Raw genomic sequence first — 25807 nt, forward strand, 5'->3', positions numbered from 1 at the left:
GCGTTCTAGTAATTTTAAACCATCCAGAAGGTGAAGCAGGGTGTACATTTGACAATAGCACCCAGAAATCAGTGGCTTTGATTGGGCATTGTGTCACTAATCCAATTGAACATTGTCATTTGTCAGGCATTGCTGTTTTTGTTTTCAGAGTTTCATCTGCTTTGCACGCGTGAATGGGAACTGATGTGTTTATGACACTGATTGGACAAGTTTTTTGCCCATTTTTACAATGGGAAACAGTGTAGAGGATCTACTGAATGTTCTGCTTTTTGCCAAAGCTTTCGTGGATTGTATAATTATAGTCGAAGGAGGTTGGAAAACTTGTGTATAAATAATTAAAATTAGTTATTTCAGCCTTTCTTTGGTTCCATCCAGAAAAATATAATTTCCCAAGTAATTACTTTTTACGATCTCCATGTGTATTATATGGCTGTATTTAAGAATCATATCAAAATTCAAATTATCCATGTCTTACTCTAGCATTTGCCAATGATAATCTAATCTTGCTACAAAGCGTAAACTTTCTGTGCTTCTCACATGAACAGCACACATGAAACATAGCTATTGTTGATCTGATCTTTATTCTTTCCATATTTAAAATTATATTAACCGATAAATTAAAATATTCAGAGTTATCCTACAATTAATTGCATTGGACCAATTAAGATGAGGCTATACTCTTAAAACTTTCATACATCAATTAAAAGTTTTTAACCATATGGTCAAATTAACGTGAATTTTGTAGTACAGGTTGCATAAGCCACATGACAGCACACCCAACCAAAATGAACAGAGAATGCCACTGTTGATCACACTTGCATAGCAGTTTCTAAACAGAGATGAATCTTCATCATCATTATCAATATCCATTCACCTAAGGCAGATTGAGTCCCCTAATTAGGGGTTTCTAGGCAAATTAATGCAGACAAAATGAATCTTGAAGTACAATTAATCTTCAATAGAATTTTTTGACTCCACTGACAGTCAAACATTGTCATTAGATCAATGAAGGTTGAGAAAGGATGTAATTTTGTTTACAAGCAGTAAACAAAATTGTGCATTATTCCACACAATGGCTTGAACAACCAGCATCTTAACTGGATTTCACAAGGTTAATTACACATTCATCATCCATAAAATGTAGAGAACTGAGGTCATTCTTAATTGGCTGTTGGGAAATGTTGCTGAGAACTATGCTAGGAATAGTTTTGATCCAATTGAGGAGCTCGTCAAAAGATTCCCTTTGATAATTGTCACTTTGGACATAATACTTGAAAATGGTTGATCTGTACACTGCTTGTAGATGTGAGCCATGAGTAGAAAGTCCACAGACTTTTGATAGATTAAAAAACCAATGAGAGTTAAGTGCCACCAAGGTATTGTATTTCCTTAGATGTCTGCAACCACCACTAATTCTTTAAAAACTGAATTTATTCTTTGTTTAAAGGTCCCCCCCCCCCACACACACACACTTGGTTATACTCAATATTCAACAACCGGTACGCTTTAAAAAAAGTATTGTAGACATTTATATGTCATGTATATAATAATATTAAAAATCTACTCTAACAATTTCCATGTCATACTTTTGTTTTGGCAAGATGGAATGGGGACATCTTCATTTACTTATTTATCACTTGCCAGATAATGTCCTTGTTTCAACCAAGATTTAATATGTGGAATATCATCAAATTTTTCTTTGTTCAGAATTCAAAAAAATTTTCAGGTTGCTCTTCAGTGTTGTTATTGTTTACTTTTTAGATTGGTTTAAAAAGTCATCCAAAAAAATGCTGCCTTTTCATTCTGAGGGTGAAGCAAAGAAAAATTTTAAGAATTAATTATAAATTGAAATTAAATCTTTCTGCAGACAAACACCATAACCATCACCTGTTGACTGTTGCTCGAGCAATCCAAACATACATGTTAGAAAGAGTGTGTATCAACTTATGACAGCTGGTAACACCCAAATGAGATCCAAGTTTTGAGCATGTTTGGATTTGTCAGCATTTAAAATTCGAAAGCATGGGTGTTTATGAATAAAGTAAAAAAACATACCAAGTACGTCGCCACGCATGTGTCACCACTTGTGACCAAGTGCCAACTGTACACGCACCGATAAATCGTGTTCTGGTGTGTTTTTTCCTTAAATCTATGACTATGCTTGTGGTTTCTTTATTTTTATTTATTTAATTAACTGATGGCATTATGATAAATTTAAGTAATGCCTTCTACAACCAGTAGGGAAAACCCTGAAACTTAACAACCACTATGGCCATACTGACTGAATATCACTTCTGGTTATACTATACTCAAGATTCCAAGAAATTATACTCTTGGTTTCATCCTTTATCCAAGTGTAAACAAACAAAGTTTGTAGGTGAAGTAACTTCACATCTGGACTACTTGCATATAGAGGCTAATGACTTCACATTAATTGCCTTAGTATCCCATAGTGCAAGGCACATATCTTTATGGACATGTATATTATAATGTAATGTATTATGGGAAGGGCCACTACCAAGACTGGTTTTAACCTTTATTGAGGTCTCATAGGTGAAAGCCAGACCCAGAAGAGATACCAAGGTTGAAGTAATGGAGAAGTCATATAAAAGATGAAACCAAGAATATAATTTCATCATCAAATTCCTGACATGTATCCTCAAGGGTTATATTATACAGGATATTATGATAGTACTACATGAAAAACTTACATCATTACTAACTTTCTATCAACAATTTTCCTCCAAATCAATCTGTTATCTGTCAAGACTCCATTATCAGATCTCATATTTCTGTCTTCTAAGACACTTTTTACTGTATCAATCCACCTATATCTTGGTCTTCCTCTGAGTCTTTTCATCCTGGCAGGGAACACTTGTTTTCTTAATCTTTCCTCTCTCATTCTGTTTAAGTGACCATAACACCTGAGATTAGCTCTGCTAACATATTCCTGGAAGCTGACAACACATCACATTCTTTCCTAATATACTTGTTTTTAATATGATATTGCCACTGATGCCATTTGTTCATGTCCCTAATCTTTCTCAGGACTGTCATATCTGCGGTCTCTAGTCTTTGGTCAAGTGTTTTACTTCTGACCAGGCTCTCAGATCCAAAGTTTAAAATTGGTTTGAACACTGTCTTGTATATAGCTAATTTAGTGTTTTCACTAATTTCTCTCTTATTCCATATATATTTATTTAGTTGACTTCTTACCATACCAGCTGTGTTAATTCTGTTGTCTATTTCCATATTTAATTTACTGTCTTCACTAAAAATTGTGTCTAAGTAGCTGAAATGTTTTACTACTTGTCAAAAGTGCCCGCTAGAGGGCCAGACGGATGGTTGTGTGTTTTCAAAGCGCTTCCGAAAGCTAAGTACAATTTTGAGTAAAAATTAGAATATAGGTTAAAATCATAACGTAATATTGCCTAATTTTGGTAGCTTGTTGTGTCTGTGGGATTTTGGTGTGAATTCCGTTATTTAATTTAGTATATAACGTTACGTTTCATAGATTTGAATATGGCGCCAATGCGACGTAAGATAATGGCGTCCAAAAATACGCCGCCATTGTTCAAAAACTATAATGTGAGAGAGTTTGTCCAATGTGATGTGTGTGTGGGATGTATGCATTCCCGAATGAGGCTGGAACGTGGATTGAAAGTGATAGTGGTGGGAGAACGTGCAGAAAGTGTAAGCAAAGTGAGGAGTTGAAGTATGTGTCAGGTTGTGAGATAGTTATGGTTGAAGAAAGTCAGAATTGCCAGAATGTGAGTGAAAATAGTGGCTTGATAGAGAATTGCCATGTACAAGATGGCAATGAGAGCGGTGATCTAAGAAAGAGTGAAAGCAACCATACTGAGAGAAAATGGTTTAAATGATAAAAATAATGAGGAATTATTTGTAGGAAGTGAAATCGCTAGGTTGCGCGCAGTGATACAAAATGCGCAGCGGCAATTAGAGCACCTGCAAAACTCTTTCCAGAGTGATTCGGCTAACGTAAAAAAACAGTGCAAGAATGAGAGAGTTTCTGAAATGAAGGAAAGAGTGTTGTATGGTGACTCGTTATTAAGAGGGGTGATAGATGGCAGTGTAACTAAATCGTACTTACCGGGTGCGAAATTAAGGATGTAAGTGAGAGTATCAGAGGGTCAAAGAATTAATAATTGTGGCGGGTACGAATGAATTGAAAGGTGATAAATTTTTTTTGAGAGAGGACTTGAAAGTATTGTTAAAGGTAGCGAAAGAAAAGAGTGACAGAGTTAGAACGGTTAGTCTGTTGCCGCGGTATGACAGAGAGGAGTTTAGAAGGAGGGCCATAATCGCAAATGACATTATGCGCAGGTTATGCAGACAGTGTGGTGTGGAATTCGTGGATGTGTGGAATGAGTTTGAAGGGCGAAAGGACTTATACAAGATGGATGGCCTGCATTTGAATGGACTTGGTGTGCAGAGACTGGAAAGAGTGTTGCTGAATGAAGTCAAAATGGATGTGCAAAACCAGGGAAACTAGAACTACCAAGGAAGGGGGGGGGGGGAATGGATATGCAGACATCAGTGAGACAGATGAGTGTAAGAATGTATATCATGTACCCGAGCCAGCACTAAGGAGAAAAAATGGGAATGGGTCATTTAGAATAACGCATCAATATAGGGGTGGAACTAAGGGATCACTGCATTTCATGTATACTAATGCCAGGAGTATTAGGAACAAGAAGGAAGAATTTTTGGCCTTGATTGGCTCTTCCTGGAAACAGGTAATTGGCATTAGTGAAACATGGCTGACGGAAGATATAGTTAGTGGGATAGAATGTGTAGGTTATAGTGTGTTTAGGAGGGACAGAGAGAATAAAATGGGGGGAGGGGTATTATTGATGATAGCTGATGAACTACAGCCAAGAAGAATTGAAGTTGTATCACAGGATAGTGAAAAGAGCTCATTTGAGGCTATTTGGTGTCAGATTGAGACTGGCAGAATAAAATATACAGTTGGGTGCTGCTATAGACCAGGTGATGGAATAGATGGTGGAGATAGTATGCATAGGGAAATTGATGAACTGAGTGGAAGGAGGGTAATTATTATGGGGGATTTCAACTATGGTAACATTGATTGAAAGGAGGAGAGGACACATGTGAGGAAGGAAAAGGATTTTATTCAATTATTAAAGGATAACTATCTGAGACAGCATGTAATTGAAAATACTAGGGGTGTGAGAGTGCTTGACCTGGTAATAGCATCTGAGAATTTGACTGTAATGAATATGACCATGTTGCCACCTATTGGTGAGAGTGATCATAACGTGATCATACCTGGGAGGTGGCTAAAGGTGTTGCATTTTCGATTAAGACAGGGTATATGTGGAATTACCGTGCTGGCAAGTATGACAGGCTTAGGAGATTGCTTGGATCAGTGCCATGGCATGTACAACTGCAAGGACTGGACGTCGATAGAGCATGGGAAGTGGTCAAGGAGCATTTACAGGAGGTTATGGCTGATTGTATACCTAGGGTCCGAATAGTAAAACAAGTAGGGGTTAAATGGATGAATAACACCATTAAGCTTAAGCTGCAAAAAAAGAAACAACTGTGAGGGAATTTAAAGAAAGGGGTGACCTGCAGGCACACGAACGGTATAAAGTGCAGGCCAGAAATGTAACGAGTGTGGTATAAAAACCAAAAGCGGATTATTAATGGAAAGTAGCTATGCAAGCAAAAGAGAATCCCAAACAGTTCTTTCAATATGCTGCAAGCAAGAAAAAAACTGCACACGGCAAAATGATTTTAAGGAATGACGATGGTAAGGAGGTCACTGAATCAGTCGATATAGTGGAGTTACTGAGCGCGCACTTTGCAAAAGCATATCATCCAGGTGGTGACATTGAAAAAATGAAGGAACCATTAGTTTATACGGGAATAGTGATGAATGAAGTGGAGGTGACTAATCTATTACAGAACCTTAATGTGAACACATCTGTGGGATTGGATGGTATACCGGCACGGGTCTTGCGTGAAGCGGCTAAGGAATTATCAGTGCCCTTGACCATGTTGTTTAATCTGAGTCTCAGGTCTGGTTTAGTCCTGAAGGTGTGGAAAGAGGGGAAAATAGTTTCACTGCATAAAGGAGGATCCAAGACTACGGTTGCAAATTACCGACCGATCAGCATATCAGGAGTCGTTGTCAAGGTCTTGGAGAAAGTAGTCAAGGGTAAAATACAGGAATGGATTGATGAAAATGAGATACTGTACAGGGGACAGCATGGCTTTGTGAAGGGTAGATCATGCTTCAGTAACTTGCTCAAGTTTAATAACAAGGTGACGGCTGAACTGGATAAGGGAAATGGGTTTACAGTGATACTGCTGGACCTGGCAAAGGCGTTTGACAGGATACCACGTGGAATACTAATCCGTAAATTACAACATATGGGAATGGATATAGGGTTGGTGAGATGGAGAGATATCAAAGAGTAGTTTATTCAGCAGTAGAGTCCAAAAGATGGCCTGTGACTAGTGGTGTGCTGCAGGGTTCTGTTCTTGGACCACTGCTGTTTAATCTGTTCATTATCGATATAGGGAAGGATCTAAGTGGAACAATTCATTTGTTCGCTGATAATGCAAAGTTGGGTAGGGCAATAGTGAATGCAGAAGATGTCAAAGTCTTGCAGGATGACTTAGATAGATTGGAGTTCTGGGCTAAGGAGAATGGGTGGCAAAATGTAAGGTTATGCATTTTGGGGTGAAAAGATTAGCAGCAGTATACCACATTGGTGGAACTGTACTCCAAGAGATTGATGAGGCCAGGGACTTGGGAGTGTTGGTAGATAGGGAGATGAAGTTTAGGGGGCACATTGCAAAAGTAGCTCATCGACTCACTTGGTTGTTGAAAAATACCTTGACGAGCAGAGACAAGCAAGTTATTGTACCTCTGTACCGAGCCTTGATAAGACCTCATCTCGACTACTGTGCCCAGATTTGGTCACCTCGGTTCCTTCTTGATGGGGAGGAGGTGGAGAGGATCCAGAGGCGAGTGACTAAGATGATAACAGGCCTATGGAATGAACCATATGAGAACAGGTTGAAGATTTGTGGGTTGCAGAAACTAGTTGATAGGCAGAAAAGGGGAGATATGATTGAGACATTCAAATTGCTAAAGGGATTCTATAGGATTAATTCAGAGGATATTTTTGAGATCAGGACTGGTGGTGGGAGAACTAGGGGACACCTATGGAAGCTGGGCAAGAGTGTGGTTAGCAGAGGTCTTAGAGCTGGGTTCTTTACTTTTAGATGGTAAATGAGTGGAATAAGCTGCCAGAGTCTGTTGTGGGTGCTATGACGGTGAACAAGTTCAAGGCAAGGTATGATAGATACTGTGAGAATGTAATCGCATAGTTGTGTGGACATGATGTTTAGGGCCTCCCTCGATGAGTCTAAGGACTCCTGGAGTCGCCCGAAATAATAATAATAATACTTGTTCTGTAAGTTCTCCATTCACAATGCAGGTGATATTTTTAGTGTTTCTGCCATTTTCATACCAAATATATTATAAATATTATATGCTTCACATGGATAAAGGATAAAACCAAAAATATAATTTCTTGGCATCTTTAATTTATAGCATAACCAAGTTTAAAAAATTTTCAATATATATCTCTAATCCAGAGTATTTTAGTAATAAGGTGTGACACCTTTTGACTACTTGTATATATGGGAAATATATGAATTCTGCATTAATTCAACTTTGGATTCACTTGATATCTCCCACTGATGTGGTTCTCTGTTAATGTGGAAGTCTGCTGAAGTGGTCTTGTTGGCTGCTTCAGTGGATGCCTTTCCCTGGGTTATGAATGGCTCTGCTCGCTGGTGGGGTGAGCCTACCAATGGGCAGAGCCACCATTGGAGGGAGGGGGAGGGGTCACTGAATGGAACCACCACTGAATTAAATGAGTGATCTGATAGATTGAGTTTTTGGAGACTCCTTCACCTTTACAATGGCTGAAACTCTTCTTGGTAATGGCTAGTGGCCCTTCCCATAATGGATAGCATTATACATGTCCATAAAGATATGGGCCTTGCATTATGGGATACCATTAGCCTCTATATATGAGGGTTGTTTGAAATGTTTGGTAAATTTTCAATAGACAGTGACACATTTCATTCATTCATACCAGTGTCGATATGTATCATCTTTTTCATAACCCCTGACAAAATTTTGGCCACGTACGACGCGTAGTTCTTGTTTGGCAAACATTTAAAATGACTGTGTTCACATTTTTCATAAGCATAGAGAAAAACGAGTTTTGTGCAGGGATAAAACACTTTTATTTGAAGAAGTGGATGGCTGCGCAGATCAAAACCGAGTTAGATTCAGTTCATGGGGACTCTGCACCAGCATTAAAGACTATTTATTTTTGGATAAATGAGTTTAAACGTGGTCGTAAATCCATCAAAGATGAGACACCCGACTGAGGTCACTACGAAGGAAATGATTGACAAAATCCATGGTATTGTTATGGAAGACCGCCAAGTGAAAGTGTGCAAGGTTGCTGAGATTGTAGGCATCTCAACTGAATGGGAGTCCTGCACGAAAAATTTCACATGTCGTGGTTGTTGACTGTCGATCAAAAACATGTGAAAAGACATTTCAATGCAGTGTTTGACAATGTTTAATTGCAATTCGCAGGATTTTTTGCATCGATTCATGACTGTAGGCGAAACTTGGATCCACCACTACACATCTGAGTCCAAGCAGTGGACAATGCCTAGTGAAAGAGCACCGAAAAAAGCAAAGACAGTTTTGTCAACTGGAAAGGTGGGCACTGTTTTTTGGGATTCCCAAGAAATTATTATGATAGACTATTTGGAAAAGCATAAGACGATTACAGGAGTCTATTATGCATCATTGTTGAAACATTTAAAAGAAGAACTGAAGAAAAAACGGCCAAGATTGGCACACAAAAAAAGTGCTTTTTCATCAAAACAATGCACCGTCCCAATGGCAAAATTGCATGAATTGAGGTTCGAATTGGTTCCACATCCAGCGCATTCTCCAGACTTGGCCTTGTGTGACTTCTTCTTGTTCCCAAACTTAAAAAAAATTTGGCACAGTGGGAAAAAATTTTTTTTCAAATGAGGGTGTCATCAAGCTGTCAATGAGTATTTTGCAGAATTTTACAAATCCTACTTTTTAGATAGGATGAAAAAATTGGAAACTCGCTGCACCAAATGTATAGACCTCGATGGAGACTATGTTGAGAAATAAAGGTGATTTTTTCCAAAAAAATGTGTTTAAACTTATTTTTTTACCAAACTTTTCAAACAACCCTCGTACGAATAGCCCAGTTGTGAAGTTACTTCATGTGTAAACTTTGTTTGCTTACACTTGGATAAAGGATGAAATCAAGAATGTAATTTCTTGACATCTTTAATATAATTGTTGAAGGGCTTTCGTTCCCCTCTTTAAATGACATTTGGGTTCATTCTCCCACACACTGTAAGCTCTTTTTTGTTTCTTTCTTATCATTCAGAAGGCTGAATTTTCCCATAATTTTACTGAAACTAGCTTTGATGTTTCTTTGAAGATAACAAGCATAGTAGACTTAATTGCTATCCTCATTACCCAGTGTTGCTCAAAGGAGATAATTGCTGCAACTGGCTGTAAGTTGTATGATCTTTCAATCAACATTAAGTCTCTACATCTGTATTTTTTGCATATTATGCTTGATGGCAATGGTGAATCGATTAAGACTATAATTAGTCTACCTGTCACAGCTTACATGAGAATTACAACTGTACAATCAGAAAATCAAATGCCAGCGACATGAGCAACACTGTTTCCATGATGTTTTGAATTTATTCTTTAGATGATCTTTTCATGAACAGTATGCTTTTCATATTCAGCAAACTTTATTAACAGGAGAATTGCATTTGTGTTTCATTTTTCAACAGACCGGCTGTTATATCCTCCTAAATATTAATTATCTTATGAGGATACACATTTCTGTCTATAGTGCTTGGCTGACACAATACCTTCAAATAAAACATACTCCTATTGTACATTAATTATGTCCTAAACAATCTGTAGATAAATATTTTTTTTTTTACATCAGTCAAGATACATATATTGGTTTAAGTTAAGACCTTCTGTATTTCGGCAAGTAACATGAACCCTTTGGTTTGAAATACCTGAGTTCATATCCCATTTAAGAACAAAAGAAACATTTATAAAGACTTTTTATATTAAAGGGAAGTTTGAGTCTCCTACATAGATGACTGGATTCACTAACATAAAACAAGCAAACTGCAATTGACAGGTAGAGCAGACAGGAATGACAACACAAGTTCTCATCTGAACTTGTGTTCAGACCAATTGTCCTCACTGCAAGTTAACTGCTATCATAGTACTAATCATAATTATATGAAGCCAAGTTAATTTGCAGTGAAGACAACTGGTCTCACCACAAGTTCAGATGAGATAAAGTTATAATTGTCAATAATATATAAATGGTTAATTACTGAGAGATATACTTTGCATTATATGACTGAATGATCATCAATTTCCTGATAAGTAACATCAAGGAGTGTACAGGATGCTATGACAGCACGACATGATTAAGCTTGCATTATTAGTGATCCCTCAACACTTTTCCTCCAAATTAGTCTATTATAGTCAGCATTCCAATACTGTCATATCTAATATTTCAGTCTTCTAGGGCAGCGCTACCCAAACTGTGGACCGCGGCCCCCTTGGAGGCCGTAAGTTTTGTACAGGAGGGCCGTGAAATAACGAAAACAAATTTTAAATGTTTTAAGACTAAGTAGATTTTTTTGTTATTGTTTATATTTTAATGGAAAATATACACATTGGTGTTGTTGGTTCACAAATTTTGCTTCTTGCGTATTTCCGCGATTAATGAATCTTAGCAAATATATATCCTGCCGTGGGCATGGATGTTTGTAAAAATATTAGTGGTGACAATGGGTGGTAGATGGTGCTGGTAGTTGAGGTTAGTGGAGTGATGGAGGCGGAGAGCTGTAAAGCAGGTGCCCTCCCTCGATGAGTCTTTGGATTCATAATATTAATATTATAATAATATTATTATTACATAAGACCTGGAGGTGTTATGTAATAATAATAATATGCTTATTCATATAAGTTTCATTTCAAAGGTATTGATAAGAAACACAAAAAGATTACAAACGTAAAATCTTGAATATAATTTGTATTGAATATAAATACAATAAATATTATAATAATATATGTCTATATTACGATTTTTTTGATGGGGCCATGAAATATTTTAATTTTTCCAAAGGGGGCCTTGGCATCCATAAGTTTGGGAAGCACTGTTCTAGGGCACTTCTGACTAAATCAATTCACCTAAATCTTGTTCTTCCTATGGATTTTTTTTTCCTGCTATCTTGGCATCAAACACCTCTTTTGCTTTTCTCTCTCAACTCTGCTTGCACATTCTTGAATGCCAATAATGACAGATTCCTTCCTAACATCTTCACTTTTAACATGATTCTGGCAGTAATGCCATCTGTTCACTTTCCTAATTTTACTCAGGAATCTCACATCTGTGGTCTCTTTCATCGAGTGCTTTATTTCTAACCCAACTCTGGTTGAACAATGTCCTGTATATTGCTAGTTTAGTGTTTTGGCTAATTTCTCTCTCTTATTCCATATAAATTTATTCAACTGGCTCCCCACTATATCCAGCTTTGGTTAATTTGTTGTCTATTTCCAAATTTAATTTGCCATCTTTACTTAAAATTGCGTTTTAATAGCTGAAATATTTTACTTGTTTTATAATGATCTCCACTGAGAATAGAGCTGAAGTTTTCTATGTTCCTGCATACTTTCACAGTTTTGGTCATTATATTACTGATTTTCAAGCCAAATTTCTCACAGCTGTTATTGAATTTAGTAAGAGAATCCTGAATACTACATTTATTTATGACATCATCATCATCTACTTAAAGCTAAGTTTGATATCTACAATTCCAATATTAGGTTTCAGGCCACTTTCTTTCATAATAAGATCCACATTGATGATAAATAAAAGTGGAGGTAGCATGTAGCTTTGTTTTATGCCTGATTTTACATCAAACCATTTTCCTGTATTTCCTTCAATTCTAATTTTCAACTTAAACACAGACTATGTATTGCTCTGTATAATGTTCCATTTATCCCATGGACACTTCTGACTAAATCTTGGTCTTCCATTAGAAATAACTAAAGGGTCTGAAAAACCTTTTCTGGGCACCAGTTCCATATCACTTAAGTAAAAACCCTTGTTAGATTACCACGATTTCTCAATTATTTATCATAAAGTGAAATAATCTTGTAAACCTGTACTGAAGAAGACCCCAGCTGGTTCTTCTTCAATTCTTCAAGTTTCTCTTCCAGAATTTTTCTTAGGCTCTTCTCAAGAATGCTTACATAAATCTTACCTGGAAAACTTAGTAAGGAAATTCCTCTGTAATTCTCACATTTAGTTTAATTCTCTTCTTATAAATTGGAACTGAGTGCTCTATTCCAATTATCTGAATTATGCAGTATAACCACTAAGTTTTATACCTCTACATTTCAGTATTGATGGTCAAATATCATCTACTCTAGCTGACTTTCCACATTTCTTTTTCCCACTGTTAAATAAAACAAGCAGTAATGGAGCACTAGTTGAGAATATTCAAGAGGAATGCAAACAGGAGTAGTATTGATATGTACTTCTGTTTGCATTCCTCTTGAATATTCTCAACTAGTGCTCCATTACTGCTTGTTTCCATTATAACAGTTTTTCAAAAGTAATTACTCCACACATCTAAAATGTCTATCTTCAGTTTTCATGTCTGTATCAATATCAATGGTTTGAAGAAGCTGTCCATTATTCAGAAAATTTTACTAAAATTAAAGCATGATATATAAATGGAACATTTAAAAGAAGAACTGAAGAAAAAACGGCCAAGATTGGCACACAAAAAATGTGTGCCAATCTTGGCCGTTTAATAATAAACGGTTAATAATCTAGGAACTATAGTATCAAAATTTAATCTACTGTTTAACCAATAAAATTGGGAAGGCAATTGTCATTCTGATGATTGAAGTGCCAGATAACCAAAGTATGGTTACATTGTGCTGTACCAAAAATCAGCTCACATGAAAGGATTAGTGAATTGATTTGAGTTGCTGTTTTGAAGATCAGATAAACAGCTCATTACTGTAACTCATTGAAAGTACATTTCAGTCAATTCTTTCTTATTATAGCCAGATGAATGTGAAGGGAAGGGAATGCAATTTTAATTATTATACAAAAGAAATGGGGGGAAGGGGGTAACGAGAGAGAGAGCCTCACCTTTCACGTGCAGCAGCTCCATACATCCCTGATGAAAGCTGATAGTGTAACATTGGGTCGATTCCATGTGGAGGTACACCTAAAGTTAAACCACCACTGTTCATTGGAATAGAACCAGCCATAGAAGTTCGTGGATAGCCAGGAGAAAAGGTAGCATGAGGTCGGGCATATTCACTTAGCTGGCGCAAAGCAGGAGTATCAGGAAAAGACCTATTTGAAGGCCGATCATATGGACTGATATGGTGTATATCTGAAGCATGCGTACTGGAGGATGGTTTACTATCAACTCCAAAACTCTTCTCCGAATTTGTTGCCAGCTTCTGAAAGAACAAGTAAATTATGTATAAATAGTCATCAATTGTAGATATAATTTTTGCAAAAAGGTTTGTATTCAAGTTATAAAATATCAAGAGAACTGTTAACCTTATCAATAAATATGTTATGGTTAATCTTAATACATGTTTGCATTGCAGCTAATGAAAATCTCTACATAGTAGGATATTGATGAATTGACAAGAGCATGTAGATGGGATAAATGATCAGATCTAGGTTTTAGTTTTTCTTAAGCAATTATGGAAAAATTCTTACTTGTCCTAGCAAGTGAGAGATGACCAAAGTCAAGAATTAAAAGATAACCACTCTGTTTGGAAGACAGATAGGAAATTAGAATGTCTTAAAAATGATGAATTCGCAATTGGAAGAAATAGCATATAGGTAATCCATCTGTATACTACAAGGATAGAAGAAAGTGGATGCATTATTAGTGATTTCCACAGAGAAAGAAATCATATGCCAGCCTTGCTGGCCGAGTGGTTAGCGTATCTGTTCTCCAGCCAAAAGGCGCTGGGTTTGAATCCCACCTTGGGCATGGATGTTTGTGATTGTGGAAATACCAGTGGTGGTGGTCGATGGTAGATGCCGTTGGTGTAGACATAGTTGTAGAGCAGGTACCCTCCCTGGAGGTGTCAAATAATATCTATGAAGCCTGTAATCCCCCCCTCCACAGATGAACAGAAATATCAGGTGGAAGAACTTGTATTACATTAAGGCCGTGTGCTGTTAATTCTGAAGTAGAGACTTTACACAGTTTCTTCCACAAATTGTTTTTCCATGTGATAAAGATTTTAAAGTATCCATTTCAATGAGAACTCCATAAACAAGAAGAAAATTTCTGTGACTTTTCTATTTTCTACAGTAAAAATGCCATACACTGTATGGTTTACAAATCAAAACTCCTCCAGTGCATGAGAATTGGGGAGGAAATACATTTTAATATCAACTATGCCTTTAGTTAGCAATGGATTAATCATCACTGGCAATAATGACAAGCTGCAATGCCTCTTCATGATATTGATTCATATGATGGCAACACAATATCACCCACAAATAGAGAAATCCTCCAGGGTGATAATGCCACTTATTTATCATATTCAGTCAAGATATTTGCCTTCATCCAATCCAATGACCTAACTAGATTCCTTATCTCTGATTTTATGCAGTCTAATTAGCCAAACAAAGGTTAAATGTGCATAACTTTAGTGTTTACAATGCAAACTGGCTTCCTCTCTCCCTAACTATTAAATCTTGCTCTCAATCCAAGAGGACAAAAAGAAATGCTTAATTCTTCAATTAAGCATTTCTGATCGAATATCATCTATTCCAGTTGCCTTTCCACATTTCAAGTTTTTTACAGCTTTGTCCACCCCCAAGTAATGATATGTACTCCTCTTTGCATTCCTCTTGAAAATTCTCTTACAGTTCTGTCACTGCTTGGTTCGTTTGACAGTCTTTCAAAGTAATTACTCCAGACATCAAGATAGTCTTTATCTTCAGTTTTCATGTCACTTTTCTCATCTTTGATTCTTGTAAAAGGAATCCTGTATGCTTTCCTCCATTTCTAAGCTTTTCCAGTAGCCTTCAGAACATTTTGCCACCTTCCTGATATTTATTTTCCATATTCTTACCAGCCTTCCCATGACTTTGGTTTAGCTACTTTTACAAATAGCTTAGCTCTCTTACATTTTGTCTGTATTCTATTTTTGTCGATTTATTTGCTAGGAACATCTGATATGCTTTCTTCTTTTCCAGGATTGCTTCTTTAACTTCTTGTGTCCACTATGGAGTTCTTATTTTTCTATCCTTGCAATCAACTTTACTTCCCTCAGCTGAATCAATCAATGTCTTCTTTAGAGTTTGCCAGTGAGACTTCAAGGTTCGGTTTTTTGTTTTCAATTGTTTCATTTTTTCTTCAATAATTCTCATCGAAAGGCTTATACGTTGGTTGCACATGATTACTAAATAACTTGAGGAATTCACAACGTATACTGGAATATAATTAAAATAAACTTTAATATTTACTTCCTATATTTCGGCAACGTCACATTACCATCTTCATGGGAACATAAGATTAAGACACATGCAAATGAGGTTGAAGCGAGAAACTACTGTTTTTCCTAAAGTTCTGATGGTGCCCCCTAGTGGGCTATATTAGGTATTCTTGGCCATTGGGCAGAAGTTCTCAAGATTTATGTCTCCCAAATTTGAGGCAGTCTCATGGATCCAAATTTGTTGAGGTTTGGCATGTTTCTTAGGGCTGAGGCTGATTCTATGAATAGTCTTTCAAATTTATATTTGCTGTGGTGTATTACTGTGGCATGTATCCAGAGCATGGCCTGCAAGCCCAGAGTGGCTGTACTGGTGAAACCAGATGTGTTCTTGTGTTCTGAAATTCTTCAATAATATTTGTATAGTTGTGTCTACAATTGTGCCTGTAAATTTATCATTAATTCACATATTACATCCCTATTGTCCAGTAGATAGGTTATTAATAAACCTATAGTACATTTATACAATGGGTGGGCTAAGAATTTTTTTTCCATTTTTATTTTCCATCTTTGTTTGCTTACACTTGGAAAAAGGATTAAACCAAGTATATAACTTCTCGGTATCTTTAATTTATATAACTTAAAGATACCGAGAAGTTATATACTTGGTTTAATCCTTTTCCCAAGTGTAAGTAAACAAAGTTTGCACCTGAAGTATTTTCAGGTCTCTTCAGTGGGAGCCAGACCCAGAGGTGATACTAAGGTTGAAGTAATGCAGAAGTCATATTTCCATATGACTGAAATACTTCAGTCCTGAAGTATTTTCAGTATTTAAGTCCTGAAAATACTTCAGGCACAAACTATGTTTGCTTACACTTGGAAAAGGGATTAAACCAAGTATATAATTTATATTGACAAAGTTAAAAGAAACATATTATTTAACATATTAAAAGAAAGACAAATACCAAATAATATCCTAAAAGCTGTCACAAGTATATATGAAAATAATCAAATACAAATAAGATTAAATCACGAGCTATCATATACAAGAGAAATAAACCAAGGGGTCCGACAGGGATGTCCCCTCTCAGCAACTCTTTTTAATATCTACTTAAATGAAATAATAAAATGGAGTAAAAATTTACATCAAGGAATAAACTTTCACCTACAGTTAACTTAAACACTCTCCTCTTTGCAGACGACCAAATAATAATTACAAATTCTGAAGATAACTTACAGAAAGCTATTTTAAATCTAAATGAGATATCCAAAGATTAAGGTATGATAATATCAACGGAAAAATCAAAAACTATGTCCTTTAAAGGACAAGATCCAGCAAGAACTAAAATAGTAATAGATAACAAGATCTTCGAACAGGTGAATTCATTTAACTACCTAGGATGTATGATTACATATGAAAAAGATATAAACGTAAAAATTGCAAAATATTTAAAAATAACAGGTGTAATTAACTCTATATTTAAACCAAACCTAGTTCAAAAGCAAACCATACTAAAAGTATACAGTACATTAGCCCTACCAGTCTTAATGTATGGAAGCGAAATCTGGACAATAAAACAAAAAGACAAACAAAGATTAATAACAGCTGAAATGAAGTTTATGAGAAAAACTGCAAAGTATACTCTATTTGATCACAAAAGAAATGAAGAAATTATGAAAGAATTAAACCAAGAAACAGTAATAGAAAAAATTTAAAAATATAAACATAAATGGATGGAACACATTCAAAGAATGAAAACAGAAAGATTACCAAAACAAGCCTTAAAGTACAAGCCATTAGGAAAAAGAAAACCAGGACGTCCTCTTAAACGATTCAACGATGACTTCTAAGGCCAGAACAGGCCATGCTAGGCCTAAATCCTTGATACGTATGATGATGATGATATAATTTATATACTTTGGTTAAGAATAATTTAATAAGGTGTGACACCATTTGGCAACTCTTATATGGAAATATGACTTCTGCATTACTTCAACCTTAGTATCACCTCTGGGTCTGACTCCCACTGAAGAGACCTCAATAAAGGTTGAAACTGGTCTGAGTAGTGACCATTCCCATAATGCATAGCATTATACATGTCTGCAAGGAGATGTGTTTTGCATTATGGGATACTAAGGCAAGTGATGTGAAGTCAATACCACCTTTACCACGAGTTGTCCCAGTCCTGAAAATACTTCAGGTGCAAACTTCGTTTGCTTACACTTGGAAAAAAGATTAAACCAAGTATATAATTTCTTGGTATCTTTAATTTATATCATAACCAAGTGAAAAAACTTCCAACAATATATATGTATATTTCTACATTGTCTGGAAACTCTGCTCTAGAGACTAAACATGGAACTTTTTCAAGGCACCGCAGGGCAGTGGTCTCATACTAGGTGATGAAATTCATCTCCCACCTAGAGACAATCACAAACATCCATTGGTGGATTCAAACCATCCAACTTGCTGGCTGGAGAGTGAGTACCTAACAACTCAGAGAACCTAGGTTCTTCAGGTTCACAATCATATTAGTCAAAAATAAAACAACTGCTGGAGTCTGTAGAGCACAAAAGATGTCTGAATAGCAATATTTTACTTACAGCTTTACTTTCTTCTCTTTCTTTCTCAGCCGCTTTTCGAGCACGCTCCTCTCTTTTTCTTGCCAACTTTGATTCCGGTACAGGTTTAAATGTCAGATCAGTGCGAGCACAAGAGTTGAACTCTCCTCTGTTCCAATGCCTCAAAAATCTAATTGGTGTAAAAATAAAAAAAAATCATAGCATTGTCTCTCTTTTCTAACTGTTAAGTTAGAAAAACATATTTCATATGTGGATCTATATCAAGATGCATTCAAAAACAAACAAGTACATGAATTAAGCAAGAGAATTTCCCACTCTAGTAGAAAGAATCTTTTTATGTTATCAAATATAATTTCAAGATGTTAAAAAAAAAAAAACTAAAAAGAATAACTCATTACTTAATTGAATATCTTTTATCTAATTAATTTTTATGTGCATATTAGAACACTACAGTGTAGTGCCACCCTAAATTTTCAGGTGCAGAGGTAAGGTTTGATTCTAGTTGCTAACTAAAGTATCGCTTTTGGGTTTTAAACTGCATAAGTAAGCAAAACTGATTGTAAAACTCACAAGTTCATAAACAGAACACCATTTAGGATCAGACAGGATAACATATCTGAGCTGTGGTGTTGGTAACTGATGAGGATAGACTGCCTCATGCCAAAAGAGAAGATACATATATATATAATATATATATAATCATTAGGTACATCGATTTGGTGATTGGATATGTTCGTCTTTTTTTGACTGATGGAAACTGAGAAAATAGATAAGTTCATTTAATGGAGCACACAACATGTTTCGGCAAAAATGACGTCTTCAGGTGTAGTAACACTTAAAGCAAATTAAAAACCATAAAAAACCATAAAAACACTGTGCTATTATAATAACAGGCTTGTCTTGTGAATTGTCGTTATAGTCTGTTCTGCAGTTCTATTGTTGTGCAAATGTGAGCATATGAGATCATGCATACACCAGTACCTAATGGCAGAACTATGCGAGTCAGGTAGACTATAACTAAGTTGGTGTTGATATGAGACAAGTCTAGGGCAATTTCTTCGGACTCAACTATGCGTCATTCCACTTCATCGTGACAAATATAAATGTTCGATGTTGCATCCCAATCTACTCTGCTGTTCCAAGTGTATTCTTGGAACAGCAGATTCAACTGCTTTTAATTGAAAGAATGTTAGTGCCAGAATGATGTAGTAGTCTTAGAGTTAAGCACAAAATGTTGTTCTTAATTTATGCTGTAGTAGTATTCAGGAACAATCTCAGTTATTGGGAATAATCAGAATTAAGAGCTATCCTATACTGTCTCTTCAATCTTTCCTACTAGATTAGCATCTATTCTAGAGTGTGGAGCCTATATTCAGCCGATTCCAAAGAAACGTGATGTCACCCACAAATTATGAACCAATTGCTCTCACTTTCATTCTCTCCAAAACTATGGAGAAGCATTTTCATCAGCAGCCAACTTAACCACCTGGAAGCCTACTAGCTAATCTGTGATCAGCAATATGGATTACATCACTCTCAGTTCACAGCTGATCTTGTGTGGACCACAACACCGAAGGGTCCACTATAGAAACTAATGTGATCACTCTCAACATTTCTAATGGTTCTGGTAAGGTGTGGCACAGAGGTCTGCTCAGAAAACTGCCATCCTAGAGAATACATTCTGCAGCTCAGTCACCAATTTCCTCTCTCATCGCTGACCATCATGGAAGATGCTTCCTCTCCTCAGATTTCCCCACCAATGCAAGATATCCCAGGGCTCTGCACTTTCACCCACTCTCTTCCTCCTGCATAAATCACTTGATCTCAATTACTTCAAATCCTTCTCTTCTTTCTCATTTGACAAAGAAGAATAGTGCCCAATCATTAAAATCCTCCAAAACTAATGCCTTAAATTCTAATTTTCTCACTATTCTTCAATAGGGTGAGGATAACCTGATGAATTTCAATAATACCAAAACATGTAACACTCAGATATCAAAATATCAGATTTCTCTTCTTGAGCTAACCTGCAACCTAGCCTTCGCTAGCATACATCTTAGCCAGCTTCTGCAGCAGCCAAAAACTAACTCGGTGTACTTTTCCACACAAAGCATTACTTTTCTCCTATATAACTGCTAACACTATATAAATCCCAAATCCATCCTAACAACACAGCCTTAGATGCACCATCAAAGCCTTAGACGGTGCATCTAAGGCCTTGCTAGCACTGCTTGACGATGTTCAGAAGAGATCAATCAGATTAACTGATGATGCCTCTTTCACACATGTTCAGTTTCTATTTCATACTCTCTTCTACAGGTCATGGTCACTATCATTTCTCCAACTTTCTTCTAAAACTGTAAGAGCAAGAGCAGCTGTTGATCAACAACAATCATTTACCATCCACATCCAAACAATATAAATAAACTTCTCCAATCCCTCGTCTTTCATTCCATTTACCTCTGTTCTTTGCTCTGGCTTCCCCAAATACAACCTTCAGCTATTCAAAAAACATGTCAACAAATTTCTTCTGACCTACACTCATCACAGATGTGCTATAGGCTTTACAACTTTCCATGTATGCACTTGATATGTAAACTGAAAAATTGATAATAAAATAATTAGATACTACAGTAAATAATGTTACCCAATACCTAGGAGGAACTTTAAAGGTTAATCAAAAATTATTTCCAGTACACTGCAAAAAAATTATAGTAAGACTGTAGATAGAAGATCATGTTGGAGGCTTAATGGATTGTATACAGCACTCAGAAAGGATTAAAACAGAATTTAATATTTCCTATATTTTATCTGTCACTGAGACATCTTCTGGGATTACAAAAAAAAACTAATGTAACAAATACCACACAATACTAAGCCCAACCACATGGGTGACTCTAAAGTCCTATCTAGGTGGAGCGCCCTCTAAGGGCAGTTGTAGGTGGCCCCCTCTGACGATAAATGTTTCCCAAATCTTAGGAAGCTTAATGCAACCATATTTATTAAGATTTGGTTGATTTCTGAAAGCTGATTCTAAAAATAGCCCCTCTTTTTTGAATTTGCTGTGGTGGAGTATGGTGGTTTTTTTTTTCATGAGATTCTGTGGGTTGTATCCAAGACATGGTCAGCCTGACTGACCATAGTCGTGGTTGCAGATGTATGACTTGTGTTCCTTCAGGTGGATGGTTGCTGTTGCTGATCTGACTGTCTGCTCAAAGTACGCCAGCTTGCAGGAACAGGGTACTTTATAAACTCCAGGCACTGAGAGAGGAGGGAGCTGATCTGTTGTAGAACGGATAAGGGTAGCAAGTTTGCAGTGGGGCTTAAATGCTGTGTGTAGGTTTAACTTTTTTAAAATCTTGGCTATTTTTTCCGATGTGCCACAGATGTAAGGTATGGTGATGGCATTTCTAAACTCTTTCTGAAGAGAAGACCAGGGAATGGGGGAGGAACTGATTATTTTTTTTGATACTGCGATCGCTGTAGCCATTAGAGAGGAAAGTGTTGTGTATGTGGTCAAGCTCAGTTGTAAGGACAGTTCCACTGGAACAGAGATTGTGGGCTCTCTTGGTTAGAGTTTTAATAATGCCATATTGTTGAGCAGGGTAGTGGTGGCAGAGTTTGTGAATGTATCTGCCTGTGTGCATAGGTTTCTATATACAGTGAAGGAAAGTGTACCGTTAGGAAGGCATGTAACTAAGGTGTCTAGGAAGGGTAAACAATTGTTCTTTTCCTTTTCCATCGTAAACTGGATTCTTGGATGTACGCTGTTGAGGAAGGAGTCTAATGTGTCTGGGCCATGAGACCAAATAGAGAACACATTATCTACATATCTTAGCCAGATAGATGGTTTGACTCAGCCCCTCTTAAAGTCCTGGTTAAGTCTCTTTACCAAAGATTATTTATTTCTCTAAGAAAGAATGAAAAAGTCTATCAAAAGTTGGTCCATTAATGAAATTCATATTTCATTAGACAAGGAATGATGTCACTTATGGTGTCTGCTTACTACATATATGATTTTCCAGGCACATCTATGCTCATTTCAAATGAATGAAACTTGATACTGCCTATTGATGAAAAAGTATGTACTTGGCAATAAAGCACCAAACCCAGAAGATGTTGCACACAGAATATATAACAAATAAAATGTGTACCCACTGGTATTGTTTCAAGCCAATGAAATTTCGGCCAACTTTTTGCATATTCACAAATTAGATTTCTTTTAGTTTCAGTTGGAAGTTTTTTTTTCACTTGGTTAGACTATAATAAATTTAGTTTAATCCTTTATCCAAGTGTAAGCAAACAAAGTTTGCGCCTGAAAATATCTTCAGGACTGAGGTAAGGTAGTGCAACACCGGGAAACTCCTATAGGTAAATATGACCTCTCTTATTGCTTCTGCCTTAGTATCTCCACGTTTGGGTCTGCCTCCCACTGACGAGACATCAATAAAGGTTGAAACCAGTCTGGGTAGTGGCCTTTCCCTTAATGCATAGCAGTATACATGTCCGCAAGGAGATGTGCTTTGCATTATGGGAGATACTGACACAAGGAGTGATGAGAGCTTGGTCCACCTTTGCTCGGAGTTGCACTACCTTACCTCAGTCCTGAAGATATTTTCAGGTGCAAACTTTGTTTGCTTACACTTGGATAAAGGATTAAACTAAATTTATTATAGTCTAACCAAGTGAAAAATAAACTTCCAACATCTTTCTCTAAATCCAGAGTAATTCAATAATAAGGGGTTACACCTGTTGGCAACTCCTATAAGTAAATATGACCTCTCCTATTGCTTCTTCCTTAGTATCTCCACGTTTGGGTCTGCCTCCCACTGACGAGACCTCAATAAAGGTTGAAACCGGTCTGGGTAGTGGCCCTTCCCTTAATGCATAGCAGTATGCTTGTCTGCAAGGAGATGTGCTTTCCATTATGGGAGATACTGACACAAGGAGTGATGAGAGCTTGGTCCACCTTTGCTCGGAGTTGCACTACCTTACCTCAGTCCTGAAGATATTTTCAGGTGCAAACTTTGTTTGCTTACACTTGGATAAAGGATTAAACTAAATTTATTATTAGTTTCTGTATAGAGATATGGAATAGATATTTTTTCACGATAGGAAGATATATCAAGAAATACCCAAGTTTTTGCTTTCATGTTTGTTTCAAGAAAAAATTCCATGGTCATACATAGCACATCAAGGTAGTACTTAGAATGCATACATGCCTTGGGAATTTTTGAAAAATGAAACAATTTTTATTATTAAAAGCAAACATTACTCAGTCAATATATATTTTTAAATTGGCAAATAGTTTTCCTAGTTATTATGATGCACCCACAATAGAAAATATGTTTCAAACCAAAGCAAAAGTGCATCTAAAAACTTATGGATTTAAATATGAAACAAGCTGAAAGAGGCAACCACATGGCTGGTTTGCACACCAAATTAACTTTATTTAATTTTCCAAGTTTTTTAAATTATTTTGATATATATATTTTCTTGAAAAGGGGTCATGAACACACTTTGTGTGTATTCCTAGTTAATCATTTTAAAAATGTGAATGAAATGTATAATATTTAATAACAGATAAAAATAAAATTATTATATCTTTCAAATGAAGTTCAAGTACTCTTTATTCATTACTTATATTCAGAATTATTTTCCAATTTTTTTTCTTAATGTGAAATTGTTGAAAACACAGTCCAGTACTGCACTGGATAGAATAATATCTGAATTTCTAATATTTTTTCTTGCTGACACACAAGGAATTGTGGGAAACTTTTTCTTCTTAGCACTTGATAGACAGCGTGCTACTATGCCAACTTTCCTGAAATTCTATTTATTGGATGTTCATCAGGAGAAAGTGTGTAACGATTCATGACATGTATACACCAGAATTGAATAATTTGCTTTTGTGCCTGTCCTGTTATCCTCTCTCTCTGGTCAACATAAAATCTAGGAAAACTTGTATGCAGGAAACTGATTTTTATACAATGCAATGGCAATATCACGTGTGCAACAAATAGAAAAATAATTTCTTCATATTCTTGTTGCATCCACTATAGATGAAGGCTGTATTATTAGTCTTGTTTGGTTCCCTTTAGTTCCTAACAGTTTCCATCTCAGATGAAGAAATTGTCAAAACCCACACTCTTGTCTTACCATGCCAGCAATAGCAATTGACCTTTTCTCAATAACATAGTTTCGCCTTTCTTCATTTTATGTCTCCCAAAAATTAAAAGGTTGTAAGACTACAGTACATTTATACTATGAGCAGGCTGTTTAATATCATTTTTGTATTTTTTTACATATTCCAGAAACCCTGCTCATGAGATCAAACAAGGACCTGTTGCCACTTCAGGCCTCCAATAAGCAGGATGGTGATCTTATCGCGGGTGATGAAATTCATCTCCCATCTAAAGGCAATCAAAAACATTCATGCCCATGGCAGGATTTGAACCAACAGCCTGCTGGTTGGAAAGTGGATATGCTAACCACTCAGCAAACCAGGCAAAAGAAAAACTACCTCAAATGAGGTACTTCAGAAGGTCTACAAGGAAGAATGAGCTGTAGTAACTAAAGTGTAGATTTTGTATCCTTTGCCCAGAAGATATTTAATGAGATTCATCACAGTTTCCTTTACAGGCTTAGGGACTTGTGAAGTATACTCACTAGTTTCAAATAGAACTAGAGCATATAATTTCAGAATAATATACAAGGCATGTTCAAAAAAAATACCAAACTTTTGCAATAAAGACTTTATTGCTCATTTTGCAACATTTTAAGCACTGTCCCCTCTACTGGTGATACACTGTTCCCAACATTTCTTCTGTTGGAATACTTCCTGAAACACTGTGTTCCAGGAAGCATTCCAATAGTGAGCAGTTCTCTTATCGCATTCTCCTGAATCTCCTCTATGGTTTGAAAACAACATCCTTTCAAAGTAGTTTTTAAGTTTCGGAAACAGGAAAAAATCTGCTGGGGCTTAAGTCCAGAGAATAGGGTGGATGGGACACAATGGATGTCTGATGTTTTGCCATATACTGCAGATGAGCAATGCTTGAGCCAGCACGTTGTCGTGGCGCAACATCCAAGTTTGGTTTTCCCACGATTCAGGCCTCTTCCTACACACAGCATCCCTGAAATGTGCTAAAACTTCCTGATACAATTCTTTGCTTACCATCTGACCATGTGGTACAAATTCATAATGGACAATACCTTTCCATCACCTTGATCTTTGACCAACTCATCCATTCGATGCTTAAACTACGCATAGCGCTGCGTTCGGTTCATAAAGTCCTTCCCATATGCTTGGTTAGGCAACTGAAATGTCTCTGTAAAATTTTTCCAAGTTTGCAACAAAATTTCACACACACATTGTTCTTCAAGCTCTTTCATTGTTACTTTGTCACTAATCCAATGAACAGCTTGTGAACTTTTTCAATTCAACAGATGTTGGGGTTTGTCGGTTTTTAAAAATCTTTTTTTTTTTTTTTTTTGGATACATTTGTAAAATTCAAAAACCGATTTTTAAATCTAAAAAAAAAAAAG

General features: G+C 36.4%; 1 protein-coding gene across 5 annotated transcripts in view; it reads right to left on the minus strand.

Moving 5' to 3' along the window:
- Positions 1-25807, minus strand: part of Gug (arginine-glutamic acid dipeptide repeats grunge) — a 565908-nt gene that overhangs the window by 52072 nt on the left and 488029 nt on the right. For all 5 annotated transcript variants that reach the window (XM_090408198.1, XM_090408202.1, XM_090408199.1 and 2 more), the window contains 2 exons: positions 18281-18428; positions 13353-13672 (listed from right to left, as the gene is read on the minus strand). In XM_090408198.1, the coding sequence (XP_090264324.1) occupies positions 13353-13672; positions 18281-18428 (468 nt within the window). The remainder of the gene's footprint in view (positions 1-13352; positions 13673-18280; positions 18429-25807) is intronic.

The sequence above is a fragment of the Typopeltis vanoorti genome, chromosome 18 (genome assembly GCF_054136105.1).
Source record: "Typopeltis vanoorti isolate ZY-2024b chromosome 18, IOZ_Tvanoo_1.0, whole genome shotgun sequence".
In the NCBI taxonomy this organism is placed as follows: domain Eukaryota; kingdom Metazoa; phylum Arthropoda; class Arachnida; order Uropygi; family Thelyphonidae; genus Typopeltis; species Typopeltis vanoorti.